Raw genomic sequence first — 20,892 nt, 5'->3', positions numbered from 1 at the left:
CATGCTGTTTTTAAGCAAAAAATGTCTTTTTAAAGCTCTGGATTAAACGGCTTTTACTGCTAATAAGAAATAACCAAACGTGTTTCCTTTGTAAGATGCAATACCTCCCAAAAGGGAAAACAAAATGTCCTTACCTATATCTATGTCCCCAATTTCCTGTCATATTCCTGACATCACAAATCCCACCCCAGTCCTCTTGTCACTGCAGATTGAAATTGGATGCTTTCAGACAAGTCGACTTTATTCTCAGTGTGCCCAGTCTGTGGCAGGTATAAACATAATAAGAAGGCTCAGGTGACCTTGATTTAGAATCAACATGGCAAGAGAGAAAGATCATTATTTTTACATTTGGTCCAAAAACTTGGGCTATATGATCACTACTACTTTTGTTCTTTATTTTGTTATTTATTCAACCTGGGTTCAAGACAGGAACGCAGTTGCTGCAATTCATTGCAGTGTAACATACACATATTTTCTTTTTCACTCACGTACTACTAGAGCCAATTTAGAGTAGCCAATTCACATTCTGCGTCTTATTTGGTGGTGGAAGGTCATAAGTCTCTAGGTTTTATCTACTAATCACAGTGTTTTGTTTCTCACCAGTGTAAAACTCAAAACAGTAACATGATACATTTAGACTATCAAATTACTCAATGTCTGACTCATAGATGGTAAGGTGGACTTCTGAGCTGACTTTGTGAACCCTAGACCCTTGTTTTGAGTTTGTATGAACATACCACACTTGGAGTCTAAAAGGCATAATTCCTAGCAGGCAAATAAACCTAGTGAATGTAAAAGAGGATTCATTGCCCAGATCCACCGGGTGACACTGGACGCAAGACGAGTATTTTTCATCAAGAAACAAGTGGTTTCTCAGGCTGGCACTGCCCCCGTTTACAGGGCACAAGGGGGCATTAAATGCTTTGATAAGTTGGGATATTATATAGATCATCATATTATATGGCCTGTGCAGGCACCGGATCTGAACCCAAATAAATAACTCGAAATATTTTGTTCTGACACAGTTATATGTTAAAGACCGATGTTCTGTTCCTTTGGTACAGTTTCAGAAATTTGTGGAATATGTCGTCCCGATGGCTTGTGGTGACCCAACACCTTACTAGGTGCTAGGATTGCATTACATAAGCAACCGCTCGCTCCTGTTTCGAATCTCAGAGGTGCTGTTGGCCGGCCAGGAACCTTCACAGATATGATCCTCTATGTCTGAAGGAAGGGGGGTGGGCGTGACTGAAGCCTTGCGATGAATTGCAATGTCCAGAGAAATTCCTGCTTTGCACCCATTGTTGTAACTGGACTTACTGCAACCCTATTTAGGACAAAGGGATCAATGAAAATGGAATAAGCTACATACTAAGTTTCAGGGTTTTTGTGTTGGAGTTTCCACTCATTAATGCAGAATGATGGCTGTAAAGTGGGAATGGTGTGAAAACTCATGAATTAGAAAGACAATATGTACAGATAACAACAACAATAATAATCTACCCGCAGCAATAACTAATCTGAATGTAGGCACAGACTTCATCAGAAGACCTAAGTGATCTTGCGGGACAGTAAGGGTGTAGAGGTTCAGATAAATAGACTGGAACCATGTAGAGATTTGTACTAGATTAAACAAATTCCACCATAAAAGATAAATTTCACTCCTGTACAGGGGTCTGGCCACTGCACACATGTGCACCCACATGAAATCCATTTTCTTTTTGAGATCCAAACGATTTGTAGGTTTGAATAGCTGCTGGAGAAGCAATAGCAATAAAAATCCTCAATTCTGTTGTGGGGGCAGTAGAATTTGTTTAATCTTACATGAAACCTATTAAAAAGAGCCAAAATTATGCAACAGTTTATATGTAATTCAGCTTCTTCACTGATTTTTACCATGTTTTGACCCCCTCTTTACCTAGAGCTACTATATTTTAACCACCGTCTCTGTATTAGTGAATAATCAGGCTGTGCATACTGGGTTTTTCTCACCACAATGCATGATAATAAGCTTTGGTTAAAGATATTAATATAATTTTTAATCACTGTTCTTATTATGAAATGATGTACAAAGCGGATTCCAAAAAAGTTGGGACACTAAACAAATTGTGAATAAAAACTGAATGCAATGATGAGGAGATAGCAAATGTCAATATTTTATTCGTAATAGAACATAGATGACAGATCAAAAGTTTAATCTGAGTAAATGTAACATTTTAAAGGAAAAATATGTTGATTCAAAATTTCACAGTGTCAACAAATCCCAAAACAGTTGGGACAAGTAGCAATAAGTGGCTGGAAAAAGGAAATTGAGCATATAACGAACAGCTGGAAGACCAATTAACACTAATTAGGTCAATTGACAACATGATTGGGTATAAAAAGAGCTTCTCAGAGTGTCAGTGTCTCTCAGAAGCCAAGATGGTAAGAGGATCACCAATTCCACCATTGTTGCGCAAAAAGATAGTGCAGCAATACCAGAATGGTGTTACCCAGCGTAAAATAGCAAAGACTTTTAAGTTATCATCATCAACCGTGCATAACATCATCAAAAGATTCAGAGAATCTGGAACAATCGCTGTGCGTAAGGGTCAAGGCCGTAAAACTCTACTGGATGCTCATGATCTCCGGGCCCTTAAACGTCACTGCACCTCAAACAGGAATGCCACTGTCAAGGAAATAACAGAAAAGCTCAGACGTTTGCACTGGGCCAGGGGTTATTTAAAATGGAGTGTGGCAAAATGGAAGACTGTTCTGTGGTCAGATGAGTCACGATTTGAAGTTCTTTATGGAACACTGGGACGCCATGTCATCCGGACCAGAGAGGACAAGGATAACCCAAGTTGTTATCAACGCTCCGTTCAGAAGCCTGCATCACTGATGGTATGGGGTTGCATGAGTGCTTGTGGCATGGGCAGCTTGCATGTCTGGAAAGGCACCATTAATGCAGAGAACTATGTTCAGGTTCTAGAACAACATATGCTCCCATCTAGACATCATCTCTTTCAGGGAAGACCCTGCATTTTTCAACAAGATAATGCCAGACCACATTCTGCAGCAATCACAACATCATGGCTACGTAGGAGAAGGATCCGGGTACTGAAATGGCCAGCCTGCAGTCCAGATCTTTCACCTATAGAGAACATTTGGCGCATCATAAAGAGGAAGGTGCGACAAAGAAGGCCCAAGACGATTGAACAGTTAGAGGCCTGTATTAGACATGAATGGGAGAGCATTCCTATTTCTAAACTTGAGAAACTGGTCTCCTCTGTCCCCAGACGTCTGTTGAGTGTTGTAAGAAGAAGGGGGGATGCCACACAGTGGTAAAAATGGCCTTGTCCCAACTTTTTTGGGATTTGTTGATGCCATGAAATTTTGAAACAACATATTTTTCCCTTAAAATGATACATTCTCTCAGTTTAAACTTTTGATCTGTGATTTGTGTTCTATTCTGAATAAAATATTAGATGTTGGCACCTCAACATCATTGCATTCAGTTTTTATTCACAATTTGTTTAGTGTCCCAACTTTTTTGGAATCCGGTTTGTACGTTCTTTGATAATGCGGAGTCTATTCACTAGTCTTCAGTTTGGTCTGCTGCCCTCAATTTCCTTTACCAACTTTGAGTTTATGCCCAGGCTTCCAGCGCGGCACAATTAAATTAAGCTGACACGCGGTGCATCAAATCAAGATTATAAACGGAAAATTGACTTCACATCCCACATGAGTGACAGATACGTTGACTGTTTGTGGGGAAATGAAGTACACAACCTGTAAATAAAAAGATTTCATTTAGTTGGATGAAGGGCTCAGAAGTGTAGTAAGAGCTGGTGCTTATTGCTTTGTGTGGATGTGGTGAGTTTGTGGGGGGGCAGAGTTCATGTTTGTGGGGTTTATTACACTGAGCTCTCCATCACTCTTTGAGGCTACTAATCTTCCTTTCCACCTGGGTCTATAGTTCAGATCTGTAAAGGGGACACAAAATCCGACATGCCTATAGGCCTTTTTTGACACTTTTCTGGAACATTCTGTCCATGTGGGAGCTCTGAAATGTTTTGTTCCATGTCTTTGTTGCACTCTTTCATTCTTTCCCAGAGGAAAAGAGTCAGTGGGACCGGGGTTTCCCTACTGTCTCAACACCTGCTTCCAGATGCCATATCTCTCACTAGGAAGCTTGAATTGACCTTTAAAGTGAATTGTTAATGATGTTAATGATGTTTAACCATCATGTACAGGGAACATTCAGAGAATAAAGTTGTACTTACTCAGAGAAGATACATCACAGAGCAAACACTCTCTCTCACACACACACACACTCATACCTAGGGGCATGCATTTGGACTGTGTGAGGAAACCGGAGGACCCGGAGGAAACCCACATAAACATGGATATGAATATGCAAACTCCACACAGAAAGGACCTGGACTGCTCCACCTGGGACTCGTACCCAGGAGCTTCTAGCTTTGAGGCGACAGTGCTACCCTTTATTATCACTGTGCCACCAAATCTTCATATATCTAGGGCCAAATTAAAGTAACCAATCCATTTGCTGTTTGTTTTGGCATGTAAAGGAAACCAAACTATCTTAAGGAAACTGAAATGATTTATGAACAGCGCCAAGGAAAGATCTGGTCAGGCCAAATTCATCTACTGTGCTTGTTTATCTATTGTATTGCTAGATCTACCATATATATATATATATATATATATATATATATATATATATATATACAGTGTATCACAAAAGTGAGTACACCCCTCACATTTCTGCAAATATTTCATTATATCTTTTCATGGGACAACACTATAGACATGAAACTTGGATATAACTTAGAGTAGTCAGTGTACAACTTGTATAGCAGTGTAGATTTACTGTCTTCTGAAAACAACTCAACACACAGCCATTAATGTCTAAATAGCTGGCAACATAAGTGAGTACACCCCACAGTGAACATGTACAAATTGTGCCCAAATGTGTCGTTGTCCCTCCCTGGTGTCATGTGTCAAGGTCCCAGGTGTAAATGGGGAGCAGGGCTGTTAAATTTGTTGTTTTGGGTACAATTCTCTCATACTGGCCACTGGATATTCAACATGGCACCTCATGGCAAAGAACTCTCTGGGGATGTGAGAAATAGAATTGTTGCTCTCCACAAAGATGGCCTGGGCTATAAGAAGATTGCTAACACCCTGAAACTGAGCTACAGCATGGTGGCCAAGGTCATACAGCGGTTTTCCAGGACAGGTTCAACTCGGAACAGGCTTCGCCAGGGTCGACCAAAGAAGTTGAGTCCACGTGTTCGGCGTCATATCCAGAGGTTGGCTTTAAAAAATAGACACATGAGTGCTGCCAGCATTGCTGCAGAGGTTGAAGACGTGGGAGGTCAGCCTGTCAGTGCTCAGACCATACGCCGCACACTGCATCAACTCGGTCTGCATGGTCGTCATCCCAGAAGGAAGCTGACGCACAAGAAAGCCAACAAACAGTTTGCTGAAAACAAGCAGTCCAAGAACATGGATTACTGGAATGCCCTGTGGTCTGACGAGACCAAGATAAACTTGTTTGGCTCAGATGGTGTCCAGCATGTGTGGCGGCGCCCTGGTGAGAAGTACCAAGACAACTGTATCTTGCCTACAGTCAAGCATGGTGGTGGTAGCATCATGGTCTTGGGCTGCATGAGTGTTGCTGGCACTGGGGAGCTGCAGTTCATTGAGGGAAACATGAATTCCAACATGTACTGTGACATTCTGAAACAGAGCATGATCCCCTCCCTTCGAAAACTGGGCCTCATGGCAGTTTTCCAACAGGATAACGACCCCAAACACAACCTCCAAGATGACAACTGCCTTGCTGAGGAAGCTGAAGGTAAAGGTGATGGACTAAACCCAATTGAGCACCTGTGGCGCATCCTCAAGTGGAAGGTGGAGGAGTTCAAGGTGTCTAACATCCACCAGCTCCGTGATGTCATCATGGAGGAGTGGAAGAGGATTCCAGTAGCAACCTGTGCAGCTCTGGTGAATTCCATGCCCAGGAGGGTTAAGGCAGTGCTGGATAATAATGGTGGTCACACAAAATATTGACACTTTGGGCACAATTTGGACATGTTCACTGTGGGGTGTACTCACTTATGTTGCCAGCCATTTAGACATTAATGGCTGTGTGTTGAGTTATTTTCAGAAGACAGTAAATCTACACTGCTATACAAGTTGTACACTGACTACTCTAAGTTATATCCAAGTTTCATGTCTATAGTGTTGTCCCATGAAAAGATATAATAAAATATTTGCAGAAATGTGAGGGGTGTACTCACTTTTGTGATACACTGTATATACACACACATCAGCCATTACATTAACACCACCTCCATGTATCTACACTCTCTGTCCATTTTATCAGCTACACTTTGTAGTTCTACAATTACTGACTGTAGTCCATCTGTTTCTCTGCATGCTTTGTTAGCCCCCTTTCATGCTGTTCTTGAATGATCAGGACCCCCACAGAGCAGGTATTATTTAGGTTGTGGATCATTCTCAGCACTGCAGTGACACTGACATGGTGGTGGTGTGTTAGTGTGTGTTGTGCTGGTATGAGTGGATAAGACACGGCAGCGCTGATGGAGTTTTAAAAATACCGTGTCCACTCACTGTCCACTCTATTAGACACTCCTACCTAGTTGATCCACCATGTAGATGTAAAGTCAGAGAAGTTCACTCATCTATTGCTGCTGTTTGAGTTGATCATCTTTGAAATCTTCATCAGTGGTCACAGGACGCTGCCCACGGGGCGCTGTTGGCTGGATATATTTGGATGGTGGACTATTTTCAGTCCAGCAGGGACAGTGAGGTGTTTAAAAACTCCATCAGCATTGCTGTGTCTTATCCCCTCATACCAGCACAACACACACTAACACACCACCACCACGTCAGAGTCACTGCAGTGCTGAAAATGATCCGCCACCCAAATAATACCTGCTCTGTGGTGGTCACAGGGTGGAGAACAGGGTGAAAGCAGGCTAGTAGAGAACTAGATGGACTACAATCAGCAATTGAACTACAAAGTGCTTCAATAATATATATATATATATATATATATATATATATATATATATATATATATATATATATATATATATATATATATATATATATATCAGGATATCAGGTTGCAATATTAAGAACTCATGATGCAGATATCATGATGTGAGTAAAATATACTTAATACCTACGGGATCTGTACAGGACAGTTATGCTATGAACAGCGCCAGTAATCACAATGCAAAACTGTGGAATTATTATGATTTTGTTCGTAATGTTTTCTTAATGAATGCCAACTTGTGCTTTGTATTCGCTTATTCTGTTGTGTTTCACACCTCCCTGAATACAGACCTAGGAAATTGAAAAGCTTTATGTAAGCTTTTTGTTAGTACTGTTGCCTCATCTGACACAAGCTGGTTAAACAAAGGCACAATCAGATGAATCAACAGTGTTAATTTGAATTCTTCATATATGATAAACATAACCGTACTCTGTTTCTCACATTCTGACCTCATTCTGTTTTTCTCTCTCCAGATTTTCCGTCGTGCAGATAAAAATGGTAAGTCTGACTCATTTCTTTTTAAGAATTCATTTTATTATAAGATAACTGTTTGTTAACCACTTTGAAAGCTTGCTTGGAGACTTTTCAGTAACGTTTTACAAGGGTTTATTATTTTTAGGACTTTTTATTAGCTAAAAGCAAACCCATTATACATTTCTGGCTTTTATGACATTCTCTCTCACTTTCTTCAGTTTTATTTCTTCTGAATGCGTGAGTAATTTGCATACCTTTATTCTGCATTGAGAGGCTGATTCACCTCTCAAAAGCGTCTTTGAAGATATGCGTGTGAAAATATCTGCCTGCATTACGCAGTCTAAATAATTAATCTCTTAAAAAGGATGGTAGGTCCAGACTGACAGTTTTCACTCTAAATTAAACTAGAAGTTTCTGGGCAAGTATGACATCTACCTGACCTAGCTTTATTATCTTTTTATTATTTATTAATTATCAATTCATGTGTTTATGAGAAAAGTTGTTCAGATTCAGGTGTACATCCTAGTAAGTGTATGTTCTGGGTGGTTCATTCAGATTTTGTGTGCAGTTCATACCTATGAAAGAGATAAATGACTTCTTGGTTAAAAAAAAAAAAAGAAAGGTGTGAAAATGAAGTTATAGAAAACAAGTATGTTCCCTCTTTTGCTGCCAAAACAGCCCTGACACGTTGAGGCATGGATTTCACTAGACCCCTGAAGGTGTGCTGTGGTATCTGGCACCAAGATGTTAGCAGCAGATCCTTTAACTCCTGTAAGTTGTGAGGTGGGGCCTCCATGGATCAGACTTGTTTGTCCAGCACATCCCACAAATGCTTGATGCATCAATGAGCCTTGGCCGCCCATGACCCTGTTGCCAGTTTTCCACTGTTCCTTCCTTGGACCACTTTTGATAGATACTGACCACTGCAGACCGGGAACACCCCACAGAAGCTGAAGTTTTGGAGATGCTCTGATCCAGTCGTCTAGCCATCACAATTTGGCCCTTGTCAAACTCGCTCAAATCCTTACACTTGCCCATTTTTCCTGCTTCTAACACATCAACTTTGAGCATAAAATGTTCATTGTTTGTTTGTTTTACCCTTTCTTCCACACTAAAATGTCATTTTAAACACTGTTTTATTGTAGATGTATACACTGATCAGCCATAACATTAAAACCACCTCCTCGTTTCTGCACTCACTGTTCATTTTATCAGCTCCACTTACCATATAGGAGCACTTTGTAGTTCTACAATTACTGACTGTAGTCCATCTGTTTTTCTACATACATTTTTAGCCTGCTTTCACCCTGTTCTTCAATGGTCAGGACCCCCACAGGACCACCACAGAGCAGGTATTATTTGGGTGGTGGATCATTCTCAGCACTTCAGTGACACTGACATGGTGCTGGTATGAGTAGATCAGACACAGCAGCGCTGCTGGAGTTTTTAAATACCGTGTCCACTCACTGTCCACTCTATTAGACACTCCTACCTAGTTGGTTCACCTTGTAGATGTAAAGTCAGAGACGATCGCTCATCTTTTGCTGCCGCTTGAGTTGGTCATCTTCTAGACCTTCATCAGTGGTCACAGGATGATGCCCATGGGGCGCTGTTGTCTGGATATTTTTGGTTGGTGGACTATTTTCAGTCCAGCAGTGACAGTGAGGTGTTTTCTTTTTTAAACTGATAAAATTATGTGTGAAGAAAACTGTGGTTAGCAATTCCAGCTGATTCATGTATAATAATATTGGCTATGTATGAACTACATAGGGTGTAGAAGCCAGTATGCTCTTTATATAGAGCATTTATTTGGAATACACTATATGGCCAAATATATTTGGACACCTGACCATGCGCTTGTGGGATATAAGAAATGGTATTAAAATAGAATGACCTCTATGTGTTTGTTTCTGTTCTAACAATAGCTACTCCTCTGAGCTACTCTTCACACTTTGCAAGGGTAGTAAAGAGAGATTTACTGTATGTCTTGCCTGCTTGAGTGCCTTTTGGGTAAAAACTGAAGAAACTCTAGCTAGAAAACTAGCTTTCTGTTAAATTAAGAATGTCAGTGCTTTCTTCCAATTGAAGACTTTTCACTTTCAAATGAGAAGGGTAAAAGTAATAGAGACAAGGAAACACCAGAAATTACATGCTGTCCAAACAAATCAGAAACGAGTGGCTGTCTTTGGGCCAAGTCATCACTGCAGAGATGATAATCACTCTACCAAAAGGACAATTACCTCTGCTCGTCAATCATCCCCCTATTTCAGCAAATAACAGAGGAACTGCAACAAGAAAGGACAAGAGAGTTTAAGCAAGAGAAAATCTTCATGATTTTAATGAATTACATAAACACTTTTTTTTGCTGTACGACTGTAGCTAGGAGATCAGTCTAGCAACATAGCTAAAGTGAACTCTCAACTCTAACTTGAGCAACGCTGCTAAATAGAACACTTAAGTCAAGAAGACAGATATTTGGCCAGCATTCTTTTCCCTAGAGTAAGCTGTAGTTGAGTTCGAATTCTTGGATTCTTGGCTGAATATGGAGTACAGTTTTTATTTTCTAAACTGCATGTATGACACTGGTTATGTGAAAAGTACTTGATGGTCATAAATATTTCAGTCCCTGATTAGTATCTAATCTCTCATTTGGAATTTACAGATAATTTTTTTTTTAGGGTTTTAGTTACCTTAAGAAGGTTAAATATAGAGCTGTGTGTTCCTGTTATCAGGGGGCATTAGGTATCCTATTGATTACCAGGAAAGATTATTAGACTATAATGGGTGTGTTCGAAAACCTAGTGAGCTCTCTACATAGACATAGCATACATAGCATTTTACGTCATCCTACGCGTGCTCCCGAGAAGAAGGCTGTTCGAAATCTTAGATACCTTAAAATGCTGCCTTATGCTGGTTCGTCCGTCGGATTGGATGCCGGTGGGGATTCCTCATAACTGATGTACTTACGACCTCTGCTGGCTGATTGATGGCACCTGCACAGAGAGGGGGGATATAGGAGATCAGTGTGTGACTCTTCATGCGTGAGACTGACCCCCATATGAACCCGCCTCGTGCAGATGAAAAGATGCAGTCGGGTACTACGCATGTGTGTTAGTGACAGCTCTTCTCGGTCAGGAGTGGAAGTCAGCAGTAGTATCAGATTTTGATAAATAGTGAATTGGTTATGCCTATGGTATAAATTAAACTATCAGTTTATAGACATAGCATACATAGCATTTTACGTCATCCTACGTGTGCTCCCAAGAAGAAGGCTGTTCGAAATCTTAGATACCTTAAAATGCTGCCTTATGAGGTGCCTTATTTTAAAGCTATAAACTGCCTGAATACCAAGGGAGCATCCGATGCCTCCTTTTTTTTGGGGGACAAAGAAGTATGTGTTTTACTCATGCAGTCACAGAAAAACTACAGCTGCAGAAATGTTTCTGACATCTTGAGTTCAAATTTCAACTCTCCTTGCGGCTGCTGGTCTTTCAAAGAGGGGAGGCACATTGTCGGCTTATATCATAAAATTTGTCAATTTATTTATACATAAATTCTGCCCTCCGTTCCTTTTCAAGAAAATGGCCTGAAATGGGTTGCAGTTTGTCTTTTGACTTCACTCGCAAAATCCGCGATGGGACTGAAGCTCCCAGTGATTAAGTGATGGGGTAGAGATCAAAATAGCTGTTAATCAAAACGGGATTCAGCCTTTCGACTGATCCTCCAATCATCTTGCAGAAGCTCAGCGTCCAGACCCGCCCACAGCTCCATTCACCCCCAGAGACGATCAGCGTCCGGGGGCGGGACAAAATCGTGGCATTTATCCAATGACCGGCGAGTTTCGAAGCAATGAAAAAAAACCTTCCATGCAGTCCCATTGAAGTGAATAGACGCTCAGCTTCTGCGGGCAAATGCATTGACGCCAAGGGAATGTATGAGAAGTTCGAGTCAGTCGATTTGTGATAAGTAGCTGATTCTGAACCAACTCGTCTTCGAGATGAACGTGTTCTAATGCATTTGTAGTCAATGAAATGTTAACACAACTGTACATATTTGACCATTTAATTTTTGACATTTTAGGGGAAGCTGAGCCTCCCTTGAAGTCTTAGAGAAATCGCCACTGCTGCACACGTGTCTGAGGAAGCGTGTGTTAGTGACGGCTCTTCTCGGTCAGGAGTGGAAGTCAGCAGTAGTATCAGATTCTGCCTATAGAATGTAATAAATTGTGAATTTGTAATGCCTATGGTATGAATTAAATTATCAGTTGGTGAAAGCAGTCGGCTGCAATGGGATGTGACAAATCATCAATCTGTGATGTCTTAGGATGTGATGAATCATTAGTGTTGTTGACTATGAGATTTCATGCTACAGAATCTGGTCATTTATCAGTTCATCATGTCTGTGGTTTGTGATTAATCTGTTGTCTCTGGTTGGTATGGGATTTAATAAATTGTCATTTGGTTATGGCGACAGACAATGTGACAAATCATCAGTCTGTAATGGCTATGAGAGGAAGTAAAATGTGATACGATTAGATTGGGTGAAAAATTGGGGAAAAAAAGACATCTCTAGACTGCTATGACTCTTGAATGTACATTCACTGTCTATTTAATGAGCTTCCGCTTCTGTATACATGCACTGTGTGGGTATACAATTACAGAAAGTAGTGCATCTGTTGCTCTGTCCAATAATAAAAAAAAAACACATAGGACCCCTACTGACCAGGTATTGTTTTGGTGGTGAATCATTCTTAACACCGCAATAACACGAACATGGTCAGTAGGAGTTCTATAGTGTGCCTTTTGAATAATGAATGGGGTAGAAGTAGCTAGAAAGGAGCACAGAGCAACAGTCCATAATTAGATACACACAAAATGCATCTATATGGTACGTGTCGCTCATAAAATAGCCATTAAATGTAAGTGCAAGACAGGTGGTTTAAATAAAATGCCTGGTAAGTGTACTTGTCCTTAACACGTGTTTTTAAATCTTTAAAAACAAGAAATAATATTATTTTGATCTTGGTCTCTAAATAATGTTATTCTGTAATTTCACTGTTGAAAGAAGGTCAGCTTTACCCTTACTGCCCAATCATATGATAAACATCAAGTAACACTTTCTGTCCCAAGGCAGCCTGTCCTTGCCATCACCAGCTTCTGCTTCAGGATCTAAAATTAAAAAGCAAAGAGTGAACCACAGGGACACTGTAAGTAATTGGCACAGTCATGTAGTATAATAAGATGCCACCATACTGTCACTATCTCCCAATGGGTATTTTAATACAGTGGGGTCAAAAAGTATTTAGTCAGCCACTGATTGTGCAGGTTCTCCTACTTAGAAAGATGAGAGAGGTCTGTAATTTTCATCATAGGTACACTTCAACTATGAGAGACAAAATGAGAAAGAAAAATCCAGGAAATGACATTGTAGGATTTTTAAAGAATTTATTTGTAAATTATGGTGGAAAATAAGTATTTGGTCAATAACAAAAGTTCAACTCAATACTTTGTAACATAACCTTTTTGGCAATGACAGAGGTGAAACGTTTCCTGTAAGTCTTCACCAGGTTTGTACACACTGTAGCTGGTATTTTGGCCCATTCCGCCATGCAGATCTCCTCTAGAGCAGTGATGTTTTGGGGCTGTCGCTGGGCAACACGGACTCCACAAATTTTCTATGGGGTTGAGGTCTGGAGACTGGCTAGGCCACTCCAGGACCTTGAAATGCTTTTTACGGAGCCACTCATTCGTTGCCCAAGCGGTGTGTTTGGGATCATTGTCATGCTGGAAGACCCAGCCACGTTCCATCTTCAATGCTCTCACTGATGGAAGGAGGTTGTGGCTTAAAATCTCACGATACATGGCCCCGTTCATTCTTCCCTTAACATGGATCAGTCGTCCTGTCCCCTTTGCAGAAAAACAGCCCCAAAGCATGATGTTTCCACCCCCATGCTTCACAGTAGGTATGATGTTCTTGAGTTCTTCTTCTTCCTCCAAACATGACGAGTTGAGTTTTTACCAAAAAGTTCCATTTTGGTTTCATCTGACCACATGATATTCTCCCAATCCTCTTCTGGATCATCCATATGCTCTCTGGCAAACTTCAGACGGGCCTAGACATGTACTGGCTTAAGCAGGGGGACACGCCTGGCACTGCAGGATTTGAGTCCCTCTCGGCGTAGTGTGTTACTGATGGTCCCTTTGTTACTTTGGTCCCAGCTCTCTGCAGGTCATTCATCAGGTCCCTCCGTGTAGTTCTGGGATTTTTGCTCACCGTTCTCATGATCATTTTGACCCCATGGGATCGAGGGAGATTATCAATGGTCTTGTATGTCTTCCATTTTCTTACAATTGCTCCCACAGTTGATTTATTCACACCAACCTGCTTGCCTATTGTAGATTCACTCTTCCCAGCCTGGTGCAGGTCTACAATTTTTGTACAAGACTTTGGTCTTGGCCATGGTTGACTGTTTGAGGCTGTGGACAGGTGTCTTTTATACAGATAACGAGGTCAAACAGGTGCCATTAATACAGGTAACGAGTGGAGGACAGAAGAGCTTCAGGTCTGTGAGAGCCAGAAATCTTGCTTGTTTGTTATTGACCAAATACTTATTTTCCACCATAATTTACAAATAAATTCTTTAAAAATCCTACAATGTGATTTCCTGGATTTTTTTTTCTCATTTTGTCTCTCATAGTTGAAGTGTAGCTATGATGAAAATTATAGACCTCTCTCATCTTTCTAAGTAGGAGAACTTGCACAATCAGTGGCTGACTAAATACTTTTTGGCCCCACTGTATTTCCCACTGGTCCTTTACCTGGTTTCTGTCCACCCTTGCCAGTGTTCTTTTTTTTTTGTCTGCTTTTGTCTCTGTTTCAGCTAGCTGCAGTTTTCCCTCTTTTCTTGCTTCTTTCCTGCTTTCTGTTTTCTATCTCTCTGCCTTCCTGAGACAAGTGGGCAGATTGCAAAGTGTCTGTTCAGATGGTGACTCAATCTGACAGTGCCATTGGCCAATTTTAATAGTGTTCAGGGCTTGAATTGATTGATTTACATACTGAACCACACAAATACTCACTTGGAGCCATTTCCAAGCAACTTCAGGTCAAGTCTGTCCAGTAGTGGTGGGCGGATCGATCCAAATATCGATATTATCGATACCAACGTTGGTATTGGTATCGGATCGATACCTTAGTTTTACTTGTTCTCCGCTACATTCAGTACGTTTCTCCCATTTCGTCAGATAGTAAGGACCATGTCTGTACAGACTCCGCTCCTCTCACATCTTACATGCACAACGTGATCCTCCCCTTCTGCGCTGCTGTGTTTTGTTGTGGTACCGTCACGTTGTTATAATCCTAACAGACATCAGTACATTGGTAGGCATTGGAAGATTGTACTGTAAGTTTTTGAATACTTTGCTTTGCAGATACAGAAATGGGACGATTTTATGGAAATAATAGTGTAAACTATACGTACGTAAAGTACAGACGCACCTTACGCACATGAATCGGAGCATGCATAGTGAGGCTCTTATTCCGTTTTTTGGTGAATGAGAGCTCTTTTCTTTTGACTTTGTGCTTATAAATGTTAAGAGAATAGCATCGATTTTTTATTTTAAATGAACAAGGACACATATATTCGGTCACTAAAAAAATTTACATATTTATTCACCCAGCAAACACAACTATGCGTTAGCCGTTTTGTGGTGATACGCCCTGATGGTGAAGTTGTGAGAACGTAAAGCACCAGAAACAAGAAATCGGACCATTTTAAACAACTGAATTTATTTACAACCATACTGAGAGCAGCTACTTACAAAAATGTATGTATTACAATAACACACTTAAATGTCATGAAAATTCATTCAGATTTAGCAATTTGAAGATGCATCTACCTTAATTTGTAAAAAGTATCGGTATCAGTATTGATATTGGCGATACTGGCCCTGTATTTACTTGGTATCAGATCAATACAAAATTTTGCAGTATCGCACACTGTCCAGATGGTCACGTGTACTTTAAGAAAAAAACAAATTGTTACAAATGAGGTGCTACAACGCAGGCATCACTGTCCACAATTGTGAAAGATTTTCAGGGGCTTAAGTGGCTGCCGTGCACAAAAGCCTGCTCCAAAATTGCTGCACTAAAGCTTGCTGGTAGCTTTTTGAAGATCACATGTAGAAAGAAAAGGCCTTTTGTCATTTTATTGTTGCATTTTCCTCCTTTTTTCTCCCAGTCTAGTCGTTTTCAATGGCACGTGCCCCTACCGACATGCATGCACTGCCCACCTGCCAAATACAAGGTCTCACAGAGCTGAGTGCTGCATATGATGAGTCACACCAGACAACAGAGGCCACAATTTTAGCAAATACAGCCAATTGTGTCTGCATAGGTTCTAGGCCAGTCACAAACACATCTAAACTAGTGCATTAGATGCTTCACCAGCATTTTCACCCAATTTTCCTCCCAATCTAGTCATATCCAATCACCCTATTGCATTTCGCTTCCTCTGTACTGATGTTGATCTCCACCCTGGTTGAGGAGAGCCGAAACTGACACGCCCCCTCCGACACGTGTGCAGTAGCCGACTGTATCTTTTCCCTTGCACGAGGAGGGTTCATATGTGGATCAGCGTTGTGTACTGAGAGACACACCCTGATCCTTATAATCCTTCGACTCTGTGCAGGCACCATCAATTAGCCAGAGGTTGTAATTGCATCAGTTATAAGGTCCCTTCCGGCACCCTGCCCTTGAACAACAGCCAATTGGTGTTCTTGTAGGCGCCCATCCTGCTGAATGGCAGAGCTAAGATTCCAACCGACGAGTTTGAAATGTCAGCTCTGGTGTGCTAGCGTGTTTTACCACTGTGCGACCTGAGCACCCAGAAAAAAGCCTTTGATGGTATTTTGTGCTTTCTTTATTTGTGTCTAATCACGTTACCTGATCGGACTGTTTAGCCTTTTGGTTGGGGGGTGTTGGCAAAAGTTCATTCATATTTGTTTGTCATAGTTGTTCATTGATATTCAGTGCTTTCTTTTTGTTTTACCAATACCTGTACTACAATATACTGTATAGTTGACAGAATCAATAACTATGGTTACGTTTTGCAACAAAAATTTACTTTTTTCTTTCTTTTCCATTCAAAAAATGAATATTAAAATTAATATTTTTATTGTATAAACAGATAACAGATTTCTGTAATATACTGACACTACAATACCAGACAGAAATGGTATTGGATAGAGTGTGTCTATATCAAGCCCTAAATCCTCCCCAAAGGATACTAGTAATTGCTATAGGATTTACTAAATCTTTGTCAATGCTTAAGGGATGTAATAAATCACAAATCTTTGATGCCTACAGAATTTAATAAACAGTAAATTGGTAATACCTATGGTATGAATCAAATTATCAGTTACTGAAAGCAGTCGGCTGCAATGGGATGTGACAAATCATTAATCTGTGATGTCTTGAAATGTGATGAATCATTAGTGGTGTTGACTATGAGATTTCATAGGTTATCAATCACTGACATGTGTAGGATGTGATGAACTGCCAATATCTGAGGGCTACAGACTCTGGTGTCCAGGTCCTTTCTGTGCATGTTTGCATGTTCTCCCCGTGTCTGCGTGGGTTTCCTCTGGGAGCTCCGGTTTCCTCCCACAGTCCAAAAACATGCAGTCAGGTTAATTGATGACACTGAATTGCCCTATAGGAGAATGTGTGTGTGTATGTATGTGTGTGTATGTGTATGTGTATGTGTATGCCCTGCGATGGACTGCCGCCCCGTCCAGGGTGTTAGTGTGTGCCTTGCACCCATTGAAAAGCTGGGATAGACTCTAGCCCCCCCCGCGACCCTAATTGGATAAGCGGTTAAGACAGTGAGTGAGTGAGACTTTTACCAGTTTATCATGTCTGTGGTTTGTGATGAATCTGTGGTTTCTGGTGGATATGGGATTTAATAAATTGTCAGTTGGTTATGGCTACAGAATGTGATAAATCATCAGTCTGTAATGGCTATGAGGAATTATGAACGATCAACACCAGGGTCCTGGAAAACTGGGTTCAACCACAGCAGTCTGGTACCCCCCTACCTTCTAAAAACATGCAGAAGGTAAACTGGCCGATATAATAATAATAATGGATTATTCCTCTGTAATGGCTGTGGGATATGATAAATCAGCATTTTTCATTGGCGGTGTGATGGGATGTAATGAATCGTTGATCAGTTTGGTCATGTGATCTAATTTAATAATGCTATCTTTGACATATTTCCTCCCAATTTAGCATAGTCAATCTGCTGCTGGGGACCCCTTCGCACACTGAGAGCCACGGCCCAACCTCTGCTTTCATCCACTGCTGTGCAGGTGCCCTGGGCAACCAGGATCCCTACACAGCCCCACCCTTCTTTTTAATCTGGTCATTTCCCACCCTAGCAGACTGGAGGCCAATTTTGTCTGCTGTGGGCATTAGCTAATTATGCCTGCTAGAGGGCACCCAGCCGACTGGCAGAGCCGAGACTTAAACCTGGGAGTTCAGAATCTCTGCACTTTTGTGCTAGCAACTTATCAAGCTGCGCCACCTGAGAGGAGTGCCCATCTTTTACATAATTTAAAAAAAGTCTGTTATATTGTAGTCTATCTTTGATGGCTATAGGCGGATGGAGGAGATTAATTAGTATTCTGTGATGGCTTTGGGATGAAATAAACTGCCATTCTGTAATAGCTATAAGCGTTGATTATTCGTCATTCTGTGATGGTTACTAGATATTGTGAATCCACACTCAGCGATGGCTACAAGCTAGGGTAAATTATCATTTTGCGATGATAACGATGTGTTAATCTATTATTCTGTGTTAGCCGGGGAACGAGATGAGACCTTGCTTTATTTCACAGGATTTTCAAAGCAGTTTCATACAAATTGATCCATAAGGCTAAACGGTGATGAATTGTCAATCAGAGATAGCTATGGGATGTGCTGAATCATCAGCTGGTGATGCTTCAAGCTGTGATAAATCATTTATCTTTGTTGGCATCGGTATGTGATAAAGCAATGCTTTCGCATTATTTCCCAAGGCTGGTCCACAGGAAACTTATGAATTGAGATAATATTGCAGCCCTGAGAGACGAGCTATAGGTACTGATTTAAGAACAGAGTAGAAGAGCAGGATAGATGCCACCAAAACTCAGTGCAATAAAGCTAAAACTAAGCAAAGTGAACACAAGAAACCACATGCAGATAGAAGATATTAAAAGACTAAATGTAACTTGTTCTTAAGCAGGTAAAAGCTTTGGATTCATAATTAATGTTTACACCCATTAGGCATAACATTATGACCACCTCCTTGTTTCTACGCTCTCTGTCCATTTTATCAGCTCCACTTACCATGTAGAAGCACTTTGTAGTTCTACAATTACTGACTGTAGTCCATCTGTTTCTCTACATACTTTTTTAGCCTGCTTTCACCCTGTTCTTTAATGGTCAGGACCCCCACAGGACCACCACAGAGCAGGTATTATTTAGGTGGTGGATGATTCTCAGCACTGCAGTGACACTGACATGGTGGTGGTGTGTTAGTGTGTGTTGTGCTGGTATTAGTGGATCGGACACAGCAGCGCTGCTGGAGTTTTTAAATACTGTGTCCACTCACTGTCCACTCTATTAAACACTCCTACCTAGTTGGTTCACCTTGTAGATGTAAAGTCAGAGATGATCGCTCATCTATTGCTGCTGTTTGAGTTGGTCATCTTCTAGACCTTTATCAGTGGTCACAGGACGCTGCCCATGGAGCGCTGTTGGCTGGATATTTTTGGTTGGTGGACTATTCTCAATCCAGCAATGACAGTGAGGTGTTTAAAAACTCCATCAGCATTGTTGTGTCTGATCCACTCATACCAGCACAACACACACTAACACACCACCACCATGTCAGTGTCACTGCAGTGCTGAGAATCATCCACCACCTAAATAATACCTACTCTGTAGTGGTCCTGTGGGGGTCCTGACCATTGAAGAACAGGGTGAAAGCAGGCTAAAAAAGTATGTAGAGAAACAGATGGACTACAGCAGTCAGTAATTGTAGAAGTACAAAGTGCTTCTATATGGTAAGTGGAGCTGATAAAATGGACAGTGAGTGTAGAAACAAGGAGGTGGTTTTAATGTTATGGCTGATCGGTGTATGTCATCTGATTTCTGTTCAGCTGTTCAGGGCAATGTTTTTTTAATAGCAGAGTAATAAAAAAACACATTGTTTTAAAATGTCGACTGCAAAGCTATTTTATTTTGGAAGTTGTGAAGAATGTGCTTTAATTACTTTTTTCCTCACAATCTAATGTGGACTGCAATATACCACACGTTAAATAATCATTATTGGATTTCTAACCTATTGATTGTTTGGCATCGGTATGTGGTGGAGCAATGCTTTTACATTATTTCCCAAGGCTGGTCCCCAAGAAACTCATGAGCTGAGATTATAATGCAGCCCTGAGGGATAAGGTATAGGAACTGATTCAAGAACAGAGTAGAAGAGCAAGATCGATGGCACCAAAGCTCAGTGTAGAAAAGCTGAAACTAGACAAAGTGAACAGAATAATGAATAAAGCCCAGACCACATACAGATAGAAGATCTTGAAAGCCCAAATTTAACTTGTTCTTGAGTAGGTAAAAGCTTTGGATTAATAAATGTTTATGTCTTATATCTGAATTCTGTTCTGCTGTTCAGTAAAATTTTCTTTACGGTGTTTTTCACAAGGGCAAATAAAACACAAATATGTATTTATTTAATTGCTGAGTAATAAAAAAAAAAAAAAAAGTTTTTAAATGTCAATCCGGCCGCTCAGGTGGCGCAGCGGTAAAGTACGCTAGCGCACCAGAGTTGGGGTTTCGAATACATCGTATCGAATCTCAGCTCTGCCTTTCCGACTGGGCTGGGTGGCAGCATGAACAACAATTGGCTGTTGTTCAGGGTTAGAGGGTAAGAAAGTCGGATCATAGGTCCTCATAACTGGTGCGACTGATGGCGCCTGCACAGGGCTGAGGAATAATGCTGATGGGGGTGTGGCCCTCCATACACAGTGCCCGTCAAGTGTATGAACTCGACTCCTGCAGGTGAAAATGAACTGTACTGACTGTACGTGCCGGAGGGGCTGTATGTCAGTTGAGAGGCGAAGAGCGGTGAAGGGTCGAATCAGTACAGAGGATGCAATCAGGGTAATCGGACACGACTAGATTAGGGGAGAAAAATTGGGGGAAAAAGTGGGAAAAATAGAAAAAAAAAAGTCAATCCTATTTCTTTCTGAAAGTTGTCTGTCATTATTGGTTTTCTA

The 20,892-nt window shown here is 40.9% G+C and overlaps 1 protein-coding gene across 1 annotated transcript in view; it reads left to right on the top strand.

Moving 5' to 3' along the window:
• Positions 1 to 20,892, top strand: part of necab3 (N-terminal EF-hand calcium binding protein 3) — a 58,162-nt gene that overhangs the window by 892 nt on the left and 36,378 nt on the right. Inside the window, exon 2 of the mRNA XM_062996648.1 lies at positions 7,567 to 7,591. Coding sequence (XP_062852718.1) covers positions 7,567 to 7,591 — 25 coding nt within the window. The remainder of the gene's footprint in view (positions 1 to 7,566; positions 7,592 to 20,892) is intronic.

Source organism: Trichomycterus rosablanca, chromosome 6 (genome assembly GCF_030014385.1).
Source record: "Trichomycterus rosablanca isolate fTriRos1 chromosome 6, fTriRos1.hap1, whole genome shotgun sequence".
Taxonomy (NCBI): domain Eukaryota; kingdom Metazoa; phylum Chordata; class Actinopteri; order Siluriformes; family Trichomycteridae; genus Trichomycterus; species Trichomycterus rosablanca.
Note: the sequence above shows the minus strand (reverse complement) of the source record. Positions and strands in the feature narration are given on the sequence as shown.